This window comes from Lontra canadensis, unplaced genomic scaffold (genome assembly GCF_010015895.1).
Source record: "Lontra canadensis isolate GAN:19392208 unplaced genomic scaffold, GSC_riverotter_1.0 scaffold36, whole genome shotgun sequence".
NCBI lineage: Eukaryota > Metazoa > Chordata > Mammalia > Carnivora > Mustelidae > Lontra > Lontra canadensis.
This window is the reverse complement of record NW_022631030.1, coordinates 5,805,953-5,826,734: the sequence shown is the minus strand read 5'-3', so window position 1 is coordinate 5,826,734 and position 20,782 is coordinate 5,805,953. Positions and strand designations below refer to the sequence as shown.

The 20,782-nt window shown below is 42.9% G+C and overlaps 1 protein-coding gene across 1 annotated transcript in view; it reads right to left on the bottom strand.

Annotated features, from left to right (window-relative positions):
- The window catches only part of LOC116874222 (tubulin-specific chaperone cofactor E-like protein), a 156,950-nt gene that overhangs the window by 61,389 nt on the left and 74,779 nt on the right, over positions 1-20,782 (bottom strand). The window contains exons 9-10 of the mRNA XM_032868757.1: positions 5,812-5,876; positions 2,517-2,650 (exon numbers count right to left, since the gene is read on the bottom strand). Coding sequence (XP_032724648.1) covers positions 2,517-2,650; positions 5,812-5,876 — 199 coding nt within the window. The remainder of the gene's footprint in view (positions 1-2,516; positions 2,651-5,811; positions 5,877-20,782) is intronic.

The following is a 20,782-nucleotide window of genomic DNA, read 5'->3' as shown; positions in this document are numbered from 1 at the left end:
CGAGGAGGTTCGTTTACTTCCAGACAAACTCATTGGTTTTCTTTCACTTTCAATTTGTGGTCAGGCTTCATTTCTTATTAATAATCAGGCTCATTTTCATGTTCTTTATGCTATCTCTATTTACACATACCAAATGCATATGTATGTGTGTGTTTGTGTATGTGTGCACGTGTGTACGTGTGTGTTGGGCCAGGCAGGAGGTAATGTGGTCCATAAAAACGATCCAGCATCACAGATGCAAAATAGACAGAAAAACAGAAAAAAAAAAAAACTCATGGAAGCAAAAAGTTAACTTAAAACATTGTAGAGCTGTATATTAGACCTTGACAAAAGCAGAGCACAACACTCTGTTATCGAACGCAGACCTCAGGACCAACCATATCCCCCTCTGAGGGAGGCAGTTAAAAGACTTCTATTGATTTGATTGACTTCACAACCACCCTCTACCGAGAACAAGGACAAGGTTACAACCTACAGACCCCCAGTTCCATGAAAGTTCCTGCAGTATGATGCCTTCTTCGTATAATCTCTCCATAAAAATGGAGACATGAAATCTTTACATTGTATGTATAAATGACTATCCTACGGTGACTTCTTCATGATTTGCAAAAGACTTAGTAGGCTTATTAAATGACTAAACCTACTGCAAATCACAGTCAATAAGTACACTCCACAGACGCAGGACCTGTACGCAGTTCAGCCTCTGCCTCTGTCTGCAGCCCCATGAGATTGATTTCACCCAGTGGTTTATATGGCTTCAACAGCAGAAATGTCTGGGATGGGGATTGTTGCAATTCCTGGATACAAAAAACCTAGAGATCACTTTCCTGTACATTTCAATTGCTTGGTATGTTCCTATTAATCAGTAATATAATGGACATTAACAGTGACCCAGATCCCAGAGGGAAGTTCTCAGCACCTGGGCCAAAAGTCCATCAGCCTGTTTTGGAAGCAAGGGTGTGGGGTTTGGAAAGGAAGCTGGAGACCCAGCTACAAGGACTTTAAGAATCTACTGTCTGAGAGAGATAGTGAACAACGCAGAAGCTTGAAAGAGATTGCACTACTCAAAGAACTGGAAACCCAGGGAACAACTTGCCCTTAAATAAATCTGCTCCAAATTAAGGACCCTCCTTTTGCAAGGGCAAGAATTATTCAGACTCCATGGTACAATAGAGGAGGAAGAGGAGATCAATGATTTGCATATCTTCCAGGGGTCTGGGAGAATAAGGCTTCCAGAATGGAGGTCCTGTGTTCCTCCCTTATCCCCCAAATCAGCTCAACACAATCATCTGTTAGAGACTACAGAGGCTCTGCTGTAAGTGGAACCCAAAAGGCATTCCAGGATGCCAGAGCAATGTGTTTGCTAGGGAGTTAACAGCTGTCACTAAAACACACAGACTAGCACAGCAAGTTGGTATTGACTCCAGTGTATTTTGATTATGTTCTGTAGTTAAGACCAGGGGTTCTCAAACTTTTGTGTTCATCAGAGTCACCTGGAGGACTCATGAAAACCCAGATGACCGGGCTCCCTTCCCAGTTTCTGATTCAGCTGGTTGTGGGCAGGCCCCAAGAAGCGACATTTCTAATAGGCGCTGAGGTGGTGTGGCTCAAGGACCACCGGTTGGGTAATGGACGAGGGAATGACTTACAGATGGGGGTCCACCCCAAGTTCTACTTCCAAGTCTGGGGACTATGGAGGTCCCAGATGCAGCAATGGCTGGAGACAGATGCATGGGGGTTTCAGCTCTTCCTTTGAGGCAAGAAGCAGAATAAAACAGGATGTGATAGAACCGCCATGGGCCTCACCCCAGGCTTTAAGGCCCAAGATAAAGACAGGTTCAGTCGCTCTGAACCTTCTCAGTGTGCAACAGATTCAACAGCGACAAACTCAAAGATCAAAAAAAAGAAAGAAAGAAAGAAAGAAAGAAAGAAAGAGCCTGAGAACACAGGTGCCCTGGAGGGCTCTGACAGCAAATGGCACCATTTTTTCATACAGATTTGACGATGGGACCCCATGGCATATCTCAGACCCAACAAGGATGGCCCGCTCTGCAAACAACTTAGATATAACAGTTGATTACCCTCTACCGTGCTCTGGCTCTGTTCCAAATTGGTAGGAAGCCGAAGAACAGCAGACGCCTAAACTTTTCACATCCCCAGAAGGGAAAGAAAAATGATATGGCTCCTATTGTGGTTCAGTGTATCTTTTTATCTTGTCGAGTAGCAGAAATAATGTTCGTGGCATTGGGGCCTCTGCTTCACTTCTATGTTTAATCACCCACAAAAGCAATTTATTGCCCTGTATACTCCTCTACTATGAACATTAGCCATTAAATATACCTTTGACTTTCTTAATCATAAAACCTATCAGCTCATGAAATCTCAGAACTTGTCGTTCTGGCAGCCAATAAATCTCCCATTCCCGGAGCCCTGGATGAAGGTATTTAAAATGTTTTCCTTAATGACAAACAAAGGGGAGAGCTACAGAGCAACAGCCGGGCTCCTCTTCCACTTACGTAGACGGTGCGGTAAGGAACGCCGAAGAAGAAAATAGGGGTGGCCAACTTAATCTCAGATGAGCTTCCATCGTCTACTTTAGGGGTTTTCGTGTCATTCTGCCAGAATGGATACATGAGCTCCCTGGGCTGAGCTGTCGGGAGAGACGGGGGTTAGATAGATGGCAGAGCCGTCTTCTGCTTGGCAAGCCACTTCCCTCCCACCCACTAAAGCCAGCTTCTTTCAGTAAGTCTTACAGACGAAATGCAATTCAGACTGCCTTTTCATTTATCCTAAACCTAAGCCGTACACAATGCATTATCTTCTGCCCCTAGAAAGGGGAGAATGGGAGCGATGCCATTTCTCCTTAGGAGAAATCACTTCATGTTTCATTGCTACACTTCCATACATTCTGGAGAAAGCAATGGTTAAAAGGGGTTGGAAGGTGGTGAAATCACCCAAGCCTGGAGCTCTCAGAGCCCTGGGAGAGGGGCCTCTCTGTCTGGCATGGCATAGGACAGCTTTATCCCTGATCACAAGGTGGGTTGGGAGAAGGTGGCCCTATGCCTATGATCCTCCCTCTGGCTCCAGATTTCTACTATCATGTCTTTTCCTGAAAGGAGTCCCCTCCCTCCTGCTGCACAGTAGGGGAAGATACCAGATCCCAGAAGGAAATAAACAACAGTTGGAACCAGGACAGAAGTGGGAGGAGAGGGTTGGTAGTAACTGGCCCGTGAATGACCTCCATTGAGCCTGGCCCTGTGAGAGGGCTCTCTGCCCAGCTCCTGTTTACAAAAGACAGACATGGGAGCCTCTGGGACGAGGGAGCCTGGGCCCCGAGAACCCTTTGGAGAGGATGCATGGGGCTCTTACTCAACACCCTGGTCAAAGGTGAGAGTCTTTGCACAAACACACACAGCTCCCCTCCGGTAAACCACACCACCACCCTTCCTGGCAACATGGCTTCTTCCTCAGAAGTTTCTCGTCTCAAGCCTTGCAAAGGTGACCCAGTTTCAGTGAGAGAAATTCAACAGTTTTCCCAGGGTCTACGTTACTCATGATCAGGTCCAATGGCATCTAGGAAATAATCTACATTTGGGGTGTATCTTTTCTCTGCTGCCATCCTTTCTTCTCTTGAATGAAAAGAGAACAATAGGACATCATCTTTTCTTCCTTTTTAAAAAATTGTTAGTTTTCGGGGACAGAGGCAAATCCTCTGGGGGCTTCTGGCCCTATTTCTTGAGGTACCTGCTTACTGTAATCCAGATGTTAATACCCCCTTCTCAGGTCAGTGCCTCTCCTTGGGAAAGTCCCCGCTCGGTCCTGATAGAGCTGAGAGGCTGGCAAGCACGTGGCCTGAGGACCATCTGACTCCTTCAGGAGTTTTCAGCGAGGATACAACAGCTCAGGGAAGGGAGAATGCGGAGTGGCCAGAAAGCAGGACACCAGTGCCTGGTCAAGGGCCAGCGTCTCTCCTTCTAGAGCAGGGAATCAGAGAGATCTGCCTGGTTGGAGAGCTTATCTGTTTCCAATGGCTACCATCAGAGGAAAGCGGGGAAGCTAGCCCAGGCATTAGTGCGTAAGCATTGTTCCCCAAGCCCCGGAAGTCTCCGGGAACCAACCAAACTTGAACCCTAAGGGGTGCTGTAGCTACTGCAATCAGACAAGCCCTCTGCTGACATTCTTTATTTAACGCCACAATCAGTAGGCCCAAAGGGCTCCTTAAAATTCATATTTACACAGAAGTAACAAATTCCAAATTCCTAGAAAGTAGGGTTTTTTTTTTTAAATCTCTTTATAATCCCTATCATAGCATTATACCTAGGCACTTACTAAATGTGAAGGATGATGTACTTTCTCAAATTAATAATAACAAATCAAATCATGTCATGGATTTATCCTTCATGGGGAACATTTCAGGAGCCATGCCCAAGCGTGAATAACAGCTAGAATTCACACTGAATTATAATCTTTTTAATGACAAGATTAATTCATGTTTGGGAAAGCACTGGCCAATTTGCCTAGGAGAGGGAAAATCCATACTTTTCATGGAGGAGACAAGAAAGTCTGGTTGATGGAGGTCATCCCTAACTTCTTTCTCTGCTCTGAAGGTAAGGCAAATATGCAAGATTCTTCTCTCCATGAGTGATCCTAACTAGCTCATGATTTTAAACAGGAATGAATGGACCGCTCAAATTTTTCCCATTTTAAGAAGAACACAAATACTGTATTTATTGAATAAGTAAGGTGCTTTAGTTAGGGAGGAGGTGGAAACTACAGTAGTTTTCACCTTCAAAGCCACTACTCTTATAAAAAGAAAATTTGTAAACAGCACGGCCTATCATTAGCATCAGAGTTAATAAAAGAGAGACTGTCCCTACCCACATGGGCTTCAGGCTGAGAATTTCACAATAAACATTGACTATGTTCCCAGAACTTTTTTTCCCCATATATAAAACACAGTATTTTTAGAGTGGGAGCAGGAAGCTAGGGTCTGTGGGTCTCTCCTTACTGTGGGGCTTCACGTTGCTGTTTATGTGCTATTACTGTTTAAGTTTATCCAACTCTAGAAAAATGTTAGGGCCACGCATGTCTCACAGATCTGTTTGCTCAGACTTGGAATCATGTGGCAACTGAATTCAACAACCAAGCAAAGGTGGCTTGGAGTGTTAGTCATAAAAGTTTCAAATCTATACAGACCTTCCAATCTTTCTTGTCTAAAATACAAAAACAGTAGAAAGAAATGTTTGTGGCTTCTCACCTATCCCGGGGGCAATGCCACACAGAAAAGGAATCACAGGGAGGGAAAGAAGTTTCTTGTTTCACTTCTCAAAAGTTTTAGATTTATGCCATTGTAGAAGGCCAGAGATTCACAAGTTAAAGACATGAATGCCATTGGGACTTCCTGATTTGAGCTAAAACAAGTGTATTTTTAAAATTGGTTTAAAACATGTGCCACAGTTAAATGCCCTAATTGTAATCAACGATCAGGCATGGGGTACACACATTACCTCCACCATATACTTTTAACGAAAACTATTTGTACGACTTTTAAAGACCTCTTCCATTAACATGGAGGCAACCTCGTATACATAAATTGCGTTTGAAGTTAAATAAGAAAAAATAAGAATGTAATTGAACATCACTCAAAGTTAATATATTTTGCCCCTGACAACGGAATTTGATTTACTTTTTCTTGTTGTATCTGCAGACACATGTATACCTGCCCTGACGATCACAGTTACAACAAAAGTATCTCTTTATAAATTCAAGAGCATGCTAATCAAGAGATTTATGGGATTCTGTAGTACTCACCTTGGTACCGTACGAGTGCGAAGATGAAAGAGACCCAAATTCTAAGTAATGATGAATAATTCATCCTGGAATTTTAAAAAGAAAAAGGAAAAAAAAATCCCCAGCTTGCCAGAGTAAATAGAACACTAGGTGTGTCTGGTGGCAAATCCCAAGACACATCACAACCATCATAGAATAAATTCACATAACAACATCAACAGTTCTGCGTCAGGTCGAAATTCCCCAAATGCCGGCAGGTCCTCCCAAGTTCAATGTTTCATGAACAAATTAAACTCCCTCCCTCCTACCCCGCACCAGGAGAAGCCAGTTTGGAAGTATAACAAGACAATCCAAATTGTCAGGAAATTATATGGAATTGATGAGGGTGGCCAAGAGTAAAGGAGACCCATCTATCCTGCTGCTATGAAGCACGAGAAATAGGACCAGAGTCTAAAGATGCAGGTCCTGTGTTGTGTCTCTAGAATAAACATTCACCCTCTCTAAGACCTGGCTCTCCTGACGTTTAAAACAGTTTTCAATCAGGATCAAATGAAAGTCGATTACACCACAATGTGTTTCTGCAGTTACGAGGATTTAGAGTTTTGCCATCGCCTTCTCTACAGGATGGAGCCAATCCATTATTTTGGAGGACTGACCAGATTCACAGGTAATGTAAGACTGTCCACCGACTTTCCATAGTGAAATGAAGGACAGCCACATTGGTCATAAAGAGGAACCACGCTGGGGATTGCTCCTTGGAATTACAATAAAAATAGAAGGTGGGACGCGGCGAGTAATTAGTTCCGGCAAATTAATTAAAGAAGGAACATCACAAAAGTGAATTCATTTCATCTTAGTTACGATCAGTTGAACTGGCAGCTTTACCCTCTGTCAGGAGCGTTGATGGTCTGTGCCGCTCCGTGTATGTTTGAGACGCAAACGTATACACGAGCTCCAAGTTCTGCCTACATCTGTGGGAGAACCAGGTACGGGGAGGGGGTGCGGGGAGACCGTGCAGTTTGCTCACAACAGAATTCTCAAAAATAAAAGCCCTCCTCGTATTATTGGAAGCTATTGCAATTCAGCCAAATTTTCTTGGAAAATCAGTGGATTTACCCTGGGAGAGTTTTATTGTAAATCTTCACTATCTGGCAGACCCACTGAGATCTCAAGCACATAATAAATATTAGTCCATTTGCTGAAAATGGTAGTAAGCCCAGCAGAGATCACCCGTAGCTATAGCACAGTGAGATGCCGTGCAAGGTGAAGACTTGAGCCGTTAGGGAGACAGTTCAGAGAGCAGTAAGGAGGATGCATTTAAGTATTTGTATTTATGAAAAAATGTCACTAACCTGTTCTGCAGAGACTGGAGGAACTGTCAGAAATATTAAGCCAACTCTTGGTAAACCAGGCAAAAATTAGGTAAAGCAAGAATTCATGTCAGTTCTCCCCTACTTGCTGCCAATAATTTCTGATTCCTGAAATGATGTCTGAATGCCCTCCTCGTAAAACCAAAAATTCAGTTAGTCCTGTGCTAGAGTCAGATAAGTGTTGGGTTGCAATCAAGTTTTTTTCTATTGATTAAGGAAAAGAAAATCTAAAGATCAGTTTCAGGATTGCGTAGAGAGGTTCTTTTCCTGAAAAACTAGACCTTTCTTTCCCCCTCTTAAAAAAAAAGGAAAAAAAAGTAGATTCAGATGGAAATGTCAGGTACTCGGAGCTAAAACCTTGGTCCTTTCTGATCAGAATCACTTTGCACTGAAAAACACAAAAAGAACCCCCCCCCTTCTACCTTTGTACCCAAAAAAAAAAAAAAAAAAAAAAAAAAAAAAGGCAACTGTATAATGTTACAGAATTAGCATCCACCAGCATGGGATTAGAACTGCAAACAAAGCTGCTGCTTCTAACATTTAAATGAAGTTGGTTGTCTACTAACATCTTTTTTTGTGTCTCTGATTTTGAACGGTTGCCACAGATAGGCTCTACTCTGGTTTTTTCACAGGTATGCGTCAAGTATTTAAAGGCGCTTTCTCAAACTTTTCTAGGTTTTATGCCTTCCCTTTTCTCTCTGACATGCCAGTGTGTAGCCTGATAGGGCCAGGGTATGTTCCTGTAAACCCCAAGGAGGTAACCAGTGCAAGCCATGGTCTTTCACCAGGAAAAAAACAAACCGTTTCCTGAAAACCTCCAATGATACCCCGGGAGGGTCCTTGGAGGGAGAAGGGGGTGGCAGGCTCCTCCTGATGAAAATTTGCAGTAAGTGAATCATTTAAGAGGCATTGGGAGCCAGGTAAAGACAGGTTACATTTGATGCAGATTGAGGAAGTCTGCCTAAAGGCATAAAGTAAGTCAAAATATTCAAAAACTCCTCCAGATTTTTCTCTGACCAGACATTTAAATGCCCATTGTATGAAAAACTGTAATTTCAGTTTTGAGCAAGTTGTTCTAAAATGATTGAGAGTGCTTGGGGAACTAATGTTTCAGTCTGCCTTATTCAGTATTTTCCCCCAAACACATGATAATTTAGTAGGTTTTGCACATTAAACCTACTCTATCTCTACTATTATGAATTTTCCAGGTAGATTTACTTACAGATGTCAAAGGACTATTTACATCCAAAAGGCACATGTCTACATAACAGAACATCTAACTTTTGGGTTGCTGATTAAATGCAAATCCAAGACCTAGAAAAGCATTCTCCTTGCCTAGTCTGTACTAAGGCTTTACTCCTGTAGTCAACCTAAATGTCTTAAAGCAAAACACTTGGCTGTATTTGAAAAACTACTCGTGGCATTATAATTGCTTTGGTTTTCTTTCTTCATGCACTCAAGGATATTTATATCTTGGTCCTTTTGACCTCTATTAAATGCATCCTTAAAGCAGGACTGGGAGAAATGCCATCTGGGCATAACCAAATATACGAGACAGTAGTGTAAGTCAGTCAGAGTGACTTTGAGAATCTGGGTGCAGGTTGGTGCCCGCTACTTGTGGAGAGACTGGCCTGGCTCATCACTGGTTGGGCTGGGAAGCTGGTCAGTGAGTGTGTGTTCTGGGTGTCTGCTCAACGGTCACAGACAGGAGAATGACAAAAGTCTCCTTTTCTGCCATGTCACATCAGCAGAAGGGCTGGTTTTGTTGAAGGTGAGAAGTGGATGAAGACTTTTGACAAGATGTAGACCTAAGGTGGCGGTGGGGAGGGGTGGCTCGGAGCTCATAACCCAAGATGTGTGTGCTTTGCAAAGGCGGCAAAAGACCGATGCTGCTTTTCAGGTAAGAGGAAAGATGCCTCCAGCAAAACCAAAAAATGTAACTCCCTGAAAACAAGTGGAAGGGAACTTATGTGCTGACTGTTTTGTTTTGTCTTGTATTTCCTAGGTTTCTGGTGCCTGTTCCGTAAAGAATTCGTCAGCTTTGAGCCAGTGGGAATGGATGGGGTGAGAGGTGTGGTTGGCCATTAGCGGCCAACTGTTAGCTCCTTCGGACTCAGCCTCAGTGGAGGAGCCAAGGGCACACTCTTCCTGGGGCAGCCCCCCAGCCAGTGACTGGGGCGGTGGTGGAACAATAGTCTAGAACGTTCCATCCAAAGCAAGCCTTCTCTAATGGGCAGTTTTGCTCTGGAGAGCCTAGTGGAGCTGACGAAGACTACAGGGGCTTAACGGCTCTAGTATGCCAAAATCAGAACCTAACTGGAAAAAGCTTATATATTTAATGTATTCTATATATAATTGCATATATAGAATTGACTATATGTATGTACGACATGTATGTACTACATGTACATACATATATGTATGTGCATGTGTGATGGCATTATCTGGGTAAATACCCCCCAAAGATTTTGACTCCCCAGGTTTCTCAAGACAGACATGTCCCACTCTACCTCATTAAGAGCTAATTAACATTTCTCCCAGCACTGGGAGGATTCTCTCTCCCCAGAAGCTGCTCCCATCTCCTCTTCTGACTGCCAGACCTATAATCAAGGTCCAGTGGTAGCATAATCCAGCCAGGGAGATGCTGGGCCTGAGGGAGGAAAGGGACCACACCCCGAAGGAGCTGTGGGACCTACCAGCACATCCTCACACTGGATGGGGAAGGGGAATATCTATGGGACTGGATTGTGAGGGTGCTCGGTCGAGGAGTCTGGGCCATAACAGAAGAAAGGAAAGTTTTTGGACTTGGAGGCACTTTCTAGGGATACAGACCTTAAACATTCAAGGAGCCCAGGAAGTAGAGCAAACTCAGTGCTAGGTCAGCTCCTGGAAGCCTGGAAACAAAGTGATGGCCCACACTGGATGATGCTGAAATGTCTGAATTACTGTGGCAGATGGTAGAAGGGATAAAATGCCCAGAGAAGTGAAAATGCTGGATCAGATAGATTACGTGAGTCTGGGAGACCCACCAAATGATCATGTCCCAAGGGAAGGCCCAGAGGACAGACACATCCTCTACCAAAGCTGGCAGTAATACGCTGGTGAGAGAAGCACCAGCATCACTAAGAAAATCAGTGGTGGCTCCCTTCTGCAGTCTCGGGTTGATGGCAGGAGAGGTGATCATACAACTTGGCTACCTGACAGCAGTGGAGAAGATGGGCCCCTGAAATCATGGAGACCAGGGGGCAGCACTCTACTGCCTGAAGCGAAGGGGGTCGTAATCTTCAAAGTGACCAAGAAGATCACAGTGGCAGCCAAGAGGGCCTGATCCATAGAGAGCTAAGGAGATGATTAATGGAGCATGACATTCCAGAGCAAAGTAGATGAGCAGCTGACAAGGGGATTGCTTACTATATATAATCCTAAAAGTGCAAAAATTGTTGATCAAGAGACTGAAGGCAATTATCTCCCCACCCACAAAATGTTTGATCCCTTGCTCAGTTGGTGGATCTGAGTCAGTTTTCAAATCTGGATCCCGTACACTAAAATGGTAACCAGGTTCCCAAAGAGAAGGACCCTTCAACACCATGACAAGTATGTGTGGTAATGATTCTCCCACTCCTTCCCCCAAAGACATCTGGCCATTTACTCTATAGGGACTGTAGAAAGATGTAAGGAGAATGCCTGCATAACTGGAGGACTGCGGGACAAGGGGTTTGAGTTAATATTGATACCCAAAGACCCTGGTAGAGTGGGAACACCTAGGGCCCAGAAAAAAAAAAGTGGTTCTGGCCAAGTCCAGCTTACCGTGAGTCCACAGGGGCTACAGACCACCTGGATGTCATTTTCCAAGTCCCAATATGTGATTGGGATTGATGTACTTTGCCCATTGGGCCCTTTGTCATTAGTGTAAGAGCCATCATAGCAAGGACGGAAGTGGATCTCCCCACTCCAGCTAAGGTAGCAAATACAAGAGCACTGCATCGGGGGTCAGAGGAGGATAGTAAAGATCAGCTCACTCTTACAGAGCAAGGGTGGTGGACCCAATCATATTCCATTTAGCTGGCCAGGATGGATCCTGAAGAATGACTTTTGACTTCTGCAAGTTCGACCAAGCAGTAATGCTAACTTACAGCTGCTGTGCTAACATAGTGTCTTTGCTACAGCTGATTAACGTCAATTCAGGTACATGGTATGTAGCCATTCATTTGGCAAATACATTTTTTTTTCCTGTTTGAATCAGAAACAAGAATCAGAAGTAGTTCACATCCAAATGGTCCAGATAGCAATATACATGTATAGTTTTGCCCTGGGGCTGAGATATGGACTATTTGGATCTTATAGAACATCACCTTGAGTCATTACTCCGGTACCATCAAGCTGACTGGGCAAAATGAGCAAGAGAAAAATATAGCCAAGAGGCCTTGGGAAGACAGATGTGCGCCAAAAGATGGGAGATAAATCCCTCAAAGATTTAGGGCTAGTCCCTCAGTAAAATTTTTAGGAATCCCGTAGTCAGGGACATGCTGGGGCCTCTCCAAAGTAAAAGACAAATTACTGTATCTTGCAACCTCCTTACAAAGAAATTCTTCCTTTTTTCTTGGTTTCCTTGGGTTCTGGAGGCCACACATTCCACACCTAGGAAAACTACTCCAGCCCCCATTCCAGGTGATAGGAAATTCTGTCAACTTTGACTTAGGCTGAGAGCGGAACGAGCTTTCTGCTGTAGCGCTAGGCTTAAATGCAAGTGACCTTGACACTTGGGTCATATGTTTGGTAGACCCTTTGTTGGAGATGTCAGTGGTGGAAAAAAAAGACAAAATGGGGAGTCTCTTGCAAACCCTAGTGGGAGAACCAGAGCACAGTCACCCAGAGTTTTAGAGCAAGGTCATGCTATCTGTAGCAAAGAATAACCACATTTCCTGAAAACCCACTCCTGGCATGTAACTGGGCCCGTGATGGAACATTTGACCAAGATATGGGACCATGTGTCCAGAACTTCCCATCATGACCTGGGTCCTTTTGGACCCACCAAGTCATAAAGTCAGGGGGATCCAACAGCAGTCTATCATAAGATGGAAATGGTAAATCTGGGGCTGGCAATGGCAAGCTGCCTGACTACGCAGCACAGACTCCACACCACCTGCCATGGCTGCACCACACCCCCTGAACCCAAATGACACATATGGCTATATGTGGGGTGGGGGTGCACATGATGAGCTGAAAGAGGAAGGAAGATCCTAAACTTGGTGTATAGATGACTCAGCTTGGTAAGCGTATGCAAGCCTAAAGCAGATGGTGGCTGTTACAGCCTCACTCAGGGGTAGCTTTGAAACAATGGTAAGGGGACATCTTCCTAACGTGCGGAACTTGTGGTAATATATCTTGTTGTGTACTTTGTGTCAAAGGTGAAGTGTTCTGAGGTTAGACCATGCACAACCTTGCAGGCAGTGGTGAATCAAATAGCTAGCTAGATAATGACCTGGAAGAAAAATGCTTGGAAAATGAGTGATGAGGAGGTCTGGAGTAAACATGTGGATAGACAGATGGGAATGGACACGAAGTGGGAAGATCTTTGCATGCTATGGCGACACCTGCAAAAAAACCCAGCATCCACTACCGAAGAGGGACTCAACAACTAAGAAGACAAAATGACTTCATTTTGTCAGGAGTGCCTGGGTGGCTCAGTTGTTGGGTGTCTGCCTTCAGCTCAGGTCATGATCCTGGGGTCCTGGGATTGAACCCCGCATCGGGCTCCCTGCTCGACGGGAAGCCTGCTTCTCCCTCTCCCACTCCCCCTGCTTGTGTTCCCTCTCTCGATGTGTCTCTCTGTCAAATAAATAAATAAAATCTTTTTAAAAATGACTATACCAATTGCTGTGAGGCAGCCTCTATCAGTGCTGGTACGATGGAGACATGCTGGAAGTGGCCACACAGCAGGGATGGAGGTTAGGAATAGGCCCAGTGGCATGAACTTCCATTTAGCATGGATGGCCTAGCTTCTGTTGCCTCTGAGCATACAACCTGCCAATCACAGAGACTAAAGCTAAGCCCACCCCGTGTCTCTGTTCCTTGGGGAGACCAGCTGGCCACTTGGAGGCAAAATGACTGCATTGGAGGGGCCAGCAGTTCCTTCCCCCAGGAATGGGCCTCTACTCCGCGTTATGGGTCGGCTTTCCTGCCCACAGAACCTCAGCCATTACCATTAATAAAAGGCTTGTAGAATGCGTGATCCATAGGCACAGAACTACATGCAAAATAACATTGGACTAGGGAACCCACTTTATAGAAAGGGGATGCGAGTGTGGTCCGTGACTGTAGGATCCACTGGCGGGAGCACAAATGCCATGACACAGAAGATGCCACCCGCTCCAGCACTGAGAGGAAAGGTCGAAGGAGCAGGGGAGCCACCGGCTTGGAGATGACGCTGAGAGGATGGGTACTGCCCTCCAGCGTACTGCCCATGTGTTGAGTCAGGGTCGTATGATGCAGCGCCCCCTGGAGGAAGAAGAATACATGGGTCGAGAACCAACGTGTGGAAGCCAGGGTGGTCCTGCTTGCCACTACTCCCAATGATTACTAAGGGACTTTGTGCTGCCCATCCTCATCTCTGGGTTGTGCAGACTGACTTCCTGGTCCCCAGGAGGGCACACTTTCACCGGGGACACAGAGAGAGTCCCAAGGAGCTCTAAGCTATGGCAGCGATACTGCTTGGGCACTTGGGCTCTTTGTTCAGAGACTAGCAGGAATGAAGATGGGCTGTCATCCTGTTAGGGGTCATTGCCCCGAGGAGCAGGAGGAGATGGGGCTGCTATGACATGATGGATTCAAGGGATAATGTGTATGCAGCTCAGGTGACCCGTTTTGGTGGCTCTTAGTACTCCCCTGCCTAAGTCTGAGCAGCATATGTTCTCCAGGGCCTCAGACTACTTAGGAATTAGGGCTTGGGAGAAACCACTAAGTAAACACTGAGAGCAGCAGAGGGACGGCTCAGGTGATAAGATGACAGCGGAAGCAGGAGACAATGGTTACCAGTTGTGACCCTGAAATCAATTGCAGTGACAGGGGCTATAGTCCATTCCCCTAACCGCTCTCTTCTAAGGTTCCACACAGGAAAAGAGGGCCACCAGAGAGTGAGAGGAGGTGGCCCTCATCATGGAGAGTGGGATCTACACATTGCATGGAGTGGTCTGTGGTAGATACAAAGGTGCACTGCTCAGATCCGCCTTCGAGAAAGGAATGCTCTCCTGCCACAAGGAGTAGGGTAGGCTGACAGCTTCCGGCCATTGGCTCTTTCAGTATTTACATCAGTTTCAAGCTGAAGTTATGTTCTTGTTGTGTTTCCCCAAGTGATGACTGAGAGAAGTGTTGGTCAAGGGCCCCAGGCAGGACTCCTCTTTGCCCCAGAGCACCATACTGAGTTGGCAGACTGTCAGGTCTACAGCATGGTTTGTGCCCCCTCCTGTCTAATCCTCCTTCCCCTTCACTTTCACACAGGTTCCTCCCCAATAAGCCTTCTGCAGTACTAACTCTACTTTGGCATCTGCTTCCCAGAGAACTGAATCTCGGATGCTGGTGCTTTGAATAAATTTACAAGCCCTCTGCAACAGAACATTTTGCTCCATTGTATAATCTGCCATGGAGGTTCCAGATATTTCTGGAGTGTAGTTGTTTCTACCCCTTAACCACTGATTCAATGACGTTCGACTTCCTAGATCTAGTTCAATAAGGCGGTTATGTCTAAGGCTATACTTACATTCTCCCTGAAAAATGGTAGTTATCCATAGCAGGATCCTTGAGATAGATGAGTTGATGCAGAAGCAGTTATGCTCCTGAAGACTTCTCCTAAACAGTAAAGACATTCAGAATGAAACGATTCTGAAGGGCATCACGTCTGGATGTTTGCTTCTCTTACTGCCTTGGAATCCTCCCTCTTAGATATCTAGATTAACTTTCATAAACTGGGATGCTCATGTACGCTGTTGGGTTTTCATCTTTTCTGAATTAAAAACATTTTAAATTTAATGGAAGTATAGTTAACATATATTAAGTTAGGTTCTGGTGTGCAACATTGTGATTCAACTGCTATACACATTATAAAATGCTCAGCACGATAATAAGAGTATTACAATATTCTTGACTGTATTCCCTGTGCTGTACTTTCAATCTCTGTGACTTATTTATTTTATAATTGAATGTGTGTACTTCCTAATCACCTTCACCCATTTCATCCCCCCCCTCCTTTGGCAACCATCAGTTTGTTCTCTGTATTTATTTATTTGCTTTTAAAGATGCCATTTATTTATTTGAGACAGAGAGAGAGAGAACATGAGCAGGGGAAGAGACAGAGGGAGAGGGACAAGCAGACTCCCCACTGAGCAGGGAGTCTGATGCGGGACTCTAACCTAGGACCCCAGGGTCACGACCTGAGTGGAAGGCAGACGCTTAACTGACTGGGCCACCCGGGATCCCTGTTGTTTGTATTTATGAGTCTGTTTCTGTCTCTCTGCTGTTGTTGTTGCTAGTTTTTTTTTTTTTTAAGATTGCACCTGTAAGTGAAATCATATGGTATATGTCTTTCTCTGTCTTATTTCACTTAGTATAACATCCTCTAAGTCTATTCATGCTGTCATGAATGGCAACCTTTCCCTTTTTATGGTTTAGTAATATTCCACTGTGTATAGACACCACCTCTTCTCTGTTAATTCATCTATCAATGGGCATTTGAATTGCTTTCTTATCTTGGCTATTGTGAATAATGCTGTAATAAACATATGTCTTTTTTAATTAGTGTTTTTGTTTTGTTTGGGTAAACACTCAGAAGTGGAATTACTGAATCATATGGTAGCTCTATTTTTAGTTTTCTGAGGAAGCCCCATACTGCTTTCCAGAGTGGCTGCACCAGTTTGCATTCCCACCAACAGTGCATTTTCTCCACATTTTCACCAACCTTTGTTATTTCTTGTCTTTTGGATATAAGCCATTCAGTTTTGTTTCTTATAAAAAGTAAACAAAGCCAAAACAAAACCTGATGTAAAAATTATTTCTAAATTTTTTCATATATATTAGTATCATGGTGATAATCACTTAACTGCAAGCTGAAAATATCGGGAGTCCAAATTGTACACAAATCACCTGGAACCTGTTTTTTAAAGAATTAATGTTATTTGCCTTTAAGTAATATTTCTTTTTGGGCTGGTCTTATTCATTCTAGATATTGAGCTTGGACTAAGCTAAAAAAAAATATGGCTTAATTCTAAGAAAAATGGCATTGGCTCTTTGAAAACCACATTGAATGACACTCACTAATGTTCATTAACTAATCAGCAAGATTCTCTAGATATAAGATTTAATAAAAGATGGTCATCTCTGAAATCTAAACAAGCACTCCAAGATACTTTCTAAAAGCAACTTTAGTATCTGTATCTAGCCAAGGAGTTTGGAATAGTTAATTCTAAGGAGACCCATATAACCAAAAAAGCTCACAATGGGCATTATTCTAACATCCTTGCCAGCACATTAGCGACAGAGCTGGAAGGGGGGCGGGCAGACACACTATATTCCCCATTCACCACGTAGTACCAAATAGTTCCTCTGAAAGAATTGCACTGATCTGTGAGAAGCAGCTCTGATCAAAGCTTCCTGTAGACAATAAGCAGAGGGTATCAGGGCTATTAATCCATCACTTTTCAAGAGCACTCAGCTGAAACAAATGCTCATACATTGTTAAGGATAAATAATACATATACCTTCTCCTGCAGAGGTGAAATCTCACCAATGATTAAAAATTAGATTCCAGAGGAAAGATGGCTCATAAGACAGACGAAGTGCATGGTTCATGCAAATTTGTAATGCGTTGAATTTTGGTGCCTCGCTTTGCATGCCAAATTGGGGAGAACCCTATCTTGCTTGCACAAACCAGGAATCATATATCAAGAACAAGATCAGTAAAGTCTTTGTGCAGGGATGTGACATATAATAAAGCTGGGGGAAAAAAGTTCTTTTTAGGTATCTCTAATGGAGAATAATTTGGCAATATCTACCAAAATTACACTTTGGCCTTTTCATCCAGCAATCCCACTTCTAAAAATGTATTCTATAGATTCAAGTATGTAAGAGAACATATGCTGTTTACTGCAGCAAACTGAACATAGTAAATAAAAGAGAGGGAGAGTTAGAGGGAGGGAGACAGAGAAAGAGAAAGGAAGAGGGAAAACTCAAATGTCTATCGATGAGGGTTGAGCCAAACAAATTATAAATTATGTCTATAAATGGAATATTATATATTATACTGCAAACAAAGGACAGCATGATTCCCAATGTACTGCTACAGAGATCTCCAAGATATGTTTCAAGTGAAAAAAAGGTGCGTATTAGTGTATAATATGCTAACTTTGCTGTATAAAAGGAGAACAAGATATACTATTTGCTATTATTTGTGTAAACTCTGGAAAGACACATAAGAAACTAATAAAAGTAAAGGACAGGGAGTTAGAGTGGGATTTTCTAATGTATGCCATCTTTACGTTGTCTGACTTTTGAACCATGTATTTTCTATTTAGAAAATAGATTCAAACGTTTTTTGAAGAGACTTCTTTTTTTGTAAACAAATTGAAAATCAAACCAAACCAAATTTTAACACCGCCAAAGCAATTCACAATGGCCTGTTTCTACTCCTCGATAGTAGAGTAGAGCTTACATCTGCCCTCCAATGTATCAGATATTTCAGAAAACATTTTTTCTCTTCTCTCTATATGTTTTTATGTCTGCCTCCTCTCATTCTCATTTATTTAACACCTTAATTGTATTACTTACAGTGACGACAGAGCATCCAAGGATGAAGTCTGTGTAGGAACTGACAAACTGAAATCGCATTGTAATTTTTGGCAAATCCAGATCTTGCAGAACATAACAGATAGCCTGTGCCCTCTATTTTGTAAGCAATATTTATATTCTTCACAAGGCGCTCCCTTACATTCTAAGGAGAAACAATAGCAGTGACAGCTTCATCCTTTCCTGGAACAAAACCTTTGCAACAGGTTGCATTCAACTATAAACATTTTTTTTTTCCTTGATAACACCTGTTTTCAGTCCACTTAAACACTGTTGCCTCTTTGATGGAAGTCGGAGTCCAAAACGAGTGACCTCTCGTACCTTTGTTTACTGCAACGAAGTTTTAAGGTTCTAGAATGTCCTCAGGTTAAAAACCAAATTCTTACTTTTCTTGCCTCATATTACTGTTTCACTTATTGTTGTCAATGGCGCCCATCACAAATGTCCAAATGACCTGTCAGAGGAACAGGGAGGACAATAGGGCACACACCAACTGTCATCTCACAATTCTTGACAGGGCATGGGAACAAATTCCAATTGGGATTCAGAGCCATTGGCCACATCAGTGCCGTTGTTACAGAGCAAATCAACTTAGCAGATGGGTATTGTGGAACATCTCTTCTTAATGAAACGTAAAGACTGACAATAAAGGTGTGTGTGTGTGTGTGTGTGTGTGTGTGTGTGTGTGCATGAGTGTGGAGGGTAATGGAGAACTTTAGCAGCAAGCATTACATAGTATCTGTTAAATTCACGGATCCCACAGCCAGATTCCTTGGGTTTGGATCCTGGCTCTGTTAACCAACTGGGTGACTTTTGGCCAGTTACTTAACCTATCTGTGTGCCACTGTCTTCACGAGTAAGAACATGGGGATAACAACAGTGCTAACCTCATAGGGATGTCATGAAGATCAAATATAGGTGAAGCATCTAGTATGGGTCCTGGTTGATAATAAATGTTCATTATTCGAGTTTAGAAGAAACGTGAGAAAGAAGCGTGGTAAGCTTGGACATAGGGTTGGCAAGGATTCATACAAGAGCAACTCTGTCCACTTACGGCTCTCCTTCCTCCTGGGTTATGAGTTCGTTAGTCCCCTCTTAATAGCTGTGCCTTCAAATAGAGTGCAAGCAAATTATTCAGGTGCCTAAGCCACATCGGAGAAAAGCCTAAGACAAAACATTGAACGGTTATTAGTATTCTTATTTTAAGAACTGATTTCCTTTCGTTAGTTTGCGCTGTTGGGATCAATTATTATTCAGGCCACTGCTTCAGTGTTTTGAAATATGGTTGTAAAAATGCCACTGACTCAGCAGAATAATGCTAAACTGTAAAAAACCCCAGTTGCGCTGCTCTCTTTAGTTCAGAGTAAGGTGGGAGGCTAGCATGAGAACCTCTCCTGTTTATTATATTCATTTATATGACAAATATATATATATTTGAACATTTTAATAAATGTTTGTTAAACAAAAAAAGCTAAAGATTTCCAGTGTTAGTCTCAAATTTTTGAAGGAGAGGAATAAAAGATTCACCATATTTTAAGGAGTTACAGTATGGTACGTTATTCCTTTCAGGGATTAACTCAGTTCCTAAATCCTGGTGACATTAAAAAGTTAAAAGTAGATGGGGGTGCCTGGGTATCAGTTGGTTAAGTGTCTGCCTTCAGCTCAGGTAGTGTTCCTAGGGTCCTGGGATGGAGCCTCGAGTCCTGTCTCCCTGCTCGATGAGGACCCTGCTTCTCCCTCTGCCACTGCCTCTCTCCGAGGAATAATAAAATCTTAAAAAAGAGCTAAAAGTATAAGAAATGACCTATATGGGTTTTAAAAGTTAACTGGCTGAATTTGAGCTCTGAACTTCTAAGTTGGAGACCAGAGATAACTAACTTCCTTTCCAGAGGAAAGTTGGAAAGAGAAAGTGACTTCATTTCTCAAAGTTTAACTTTCTTGATTTACATGCATCCTAGTAACTAGTGGGAGTCCCAGTATCTTTCAGCCCAGTGGGTACTGGATGTCTTGACATAGGTCTACTTTGCAAGTATACTCGGAGAAGCTCACAATAAATATTAACTAAATTGCATTTAGTATAGAAGTTGAAAGTATATTCTTTGAAATTTAAGTCAGATGCAGAAATATTTAAATTTAAACAGATCGTGATACTCACACCCTTCTGGAACACCGAGAGAGAAGTTAATGGACTCTGTCTTCTATATACAGAAATAAAGTACAGTTCTTGGACCATCATTCTTGATTTAAGGTTAACTCATTACAGCTTACCAAGAAATTATCGATAAGTGGGTAGAGTTCAAGTGTCCAAAACTCGAATTCTCACAGAAAATTATTTTCTGAAGACAAAAAAGTGTCGCTTGAAAGAAATTTAAGTGCATCCAATTGAGGTTTTCATCCTTACTCAAAAAAGAGGATGCCAGTTATCTTAAAGGGAGGACTTTATCTTTAAAAGGACAATAAGGGAGTATCAAGTACATGTTAGAAGTATAAGAATTTGCTAACACAAAAGCAATGACACGCTTCCTACAATCTTCGTTTTATAGCTTTCATTTCTAAATGGCAAAATTCCAATGAAATTTCTCAAAATGGTCCAATTCTTCCCCACTTTGGCCAGTTCCCCACAGTACTCAACCACAGCAGTGATGTCGACCTTTGACTATATAAAAATAAGCATGTATCTTGACCCCAGAACTCCAGAAAAAAATCAGAACACAAAGAGAAAGTGGACTTGGATTTTTAATTTTTTTAAAGATTATCTATATATATATATGTATTAATAAAAAGTGCAA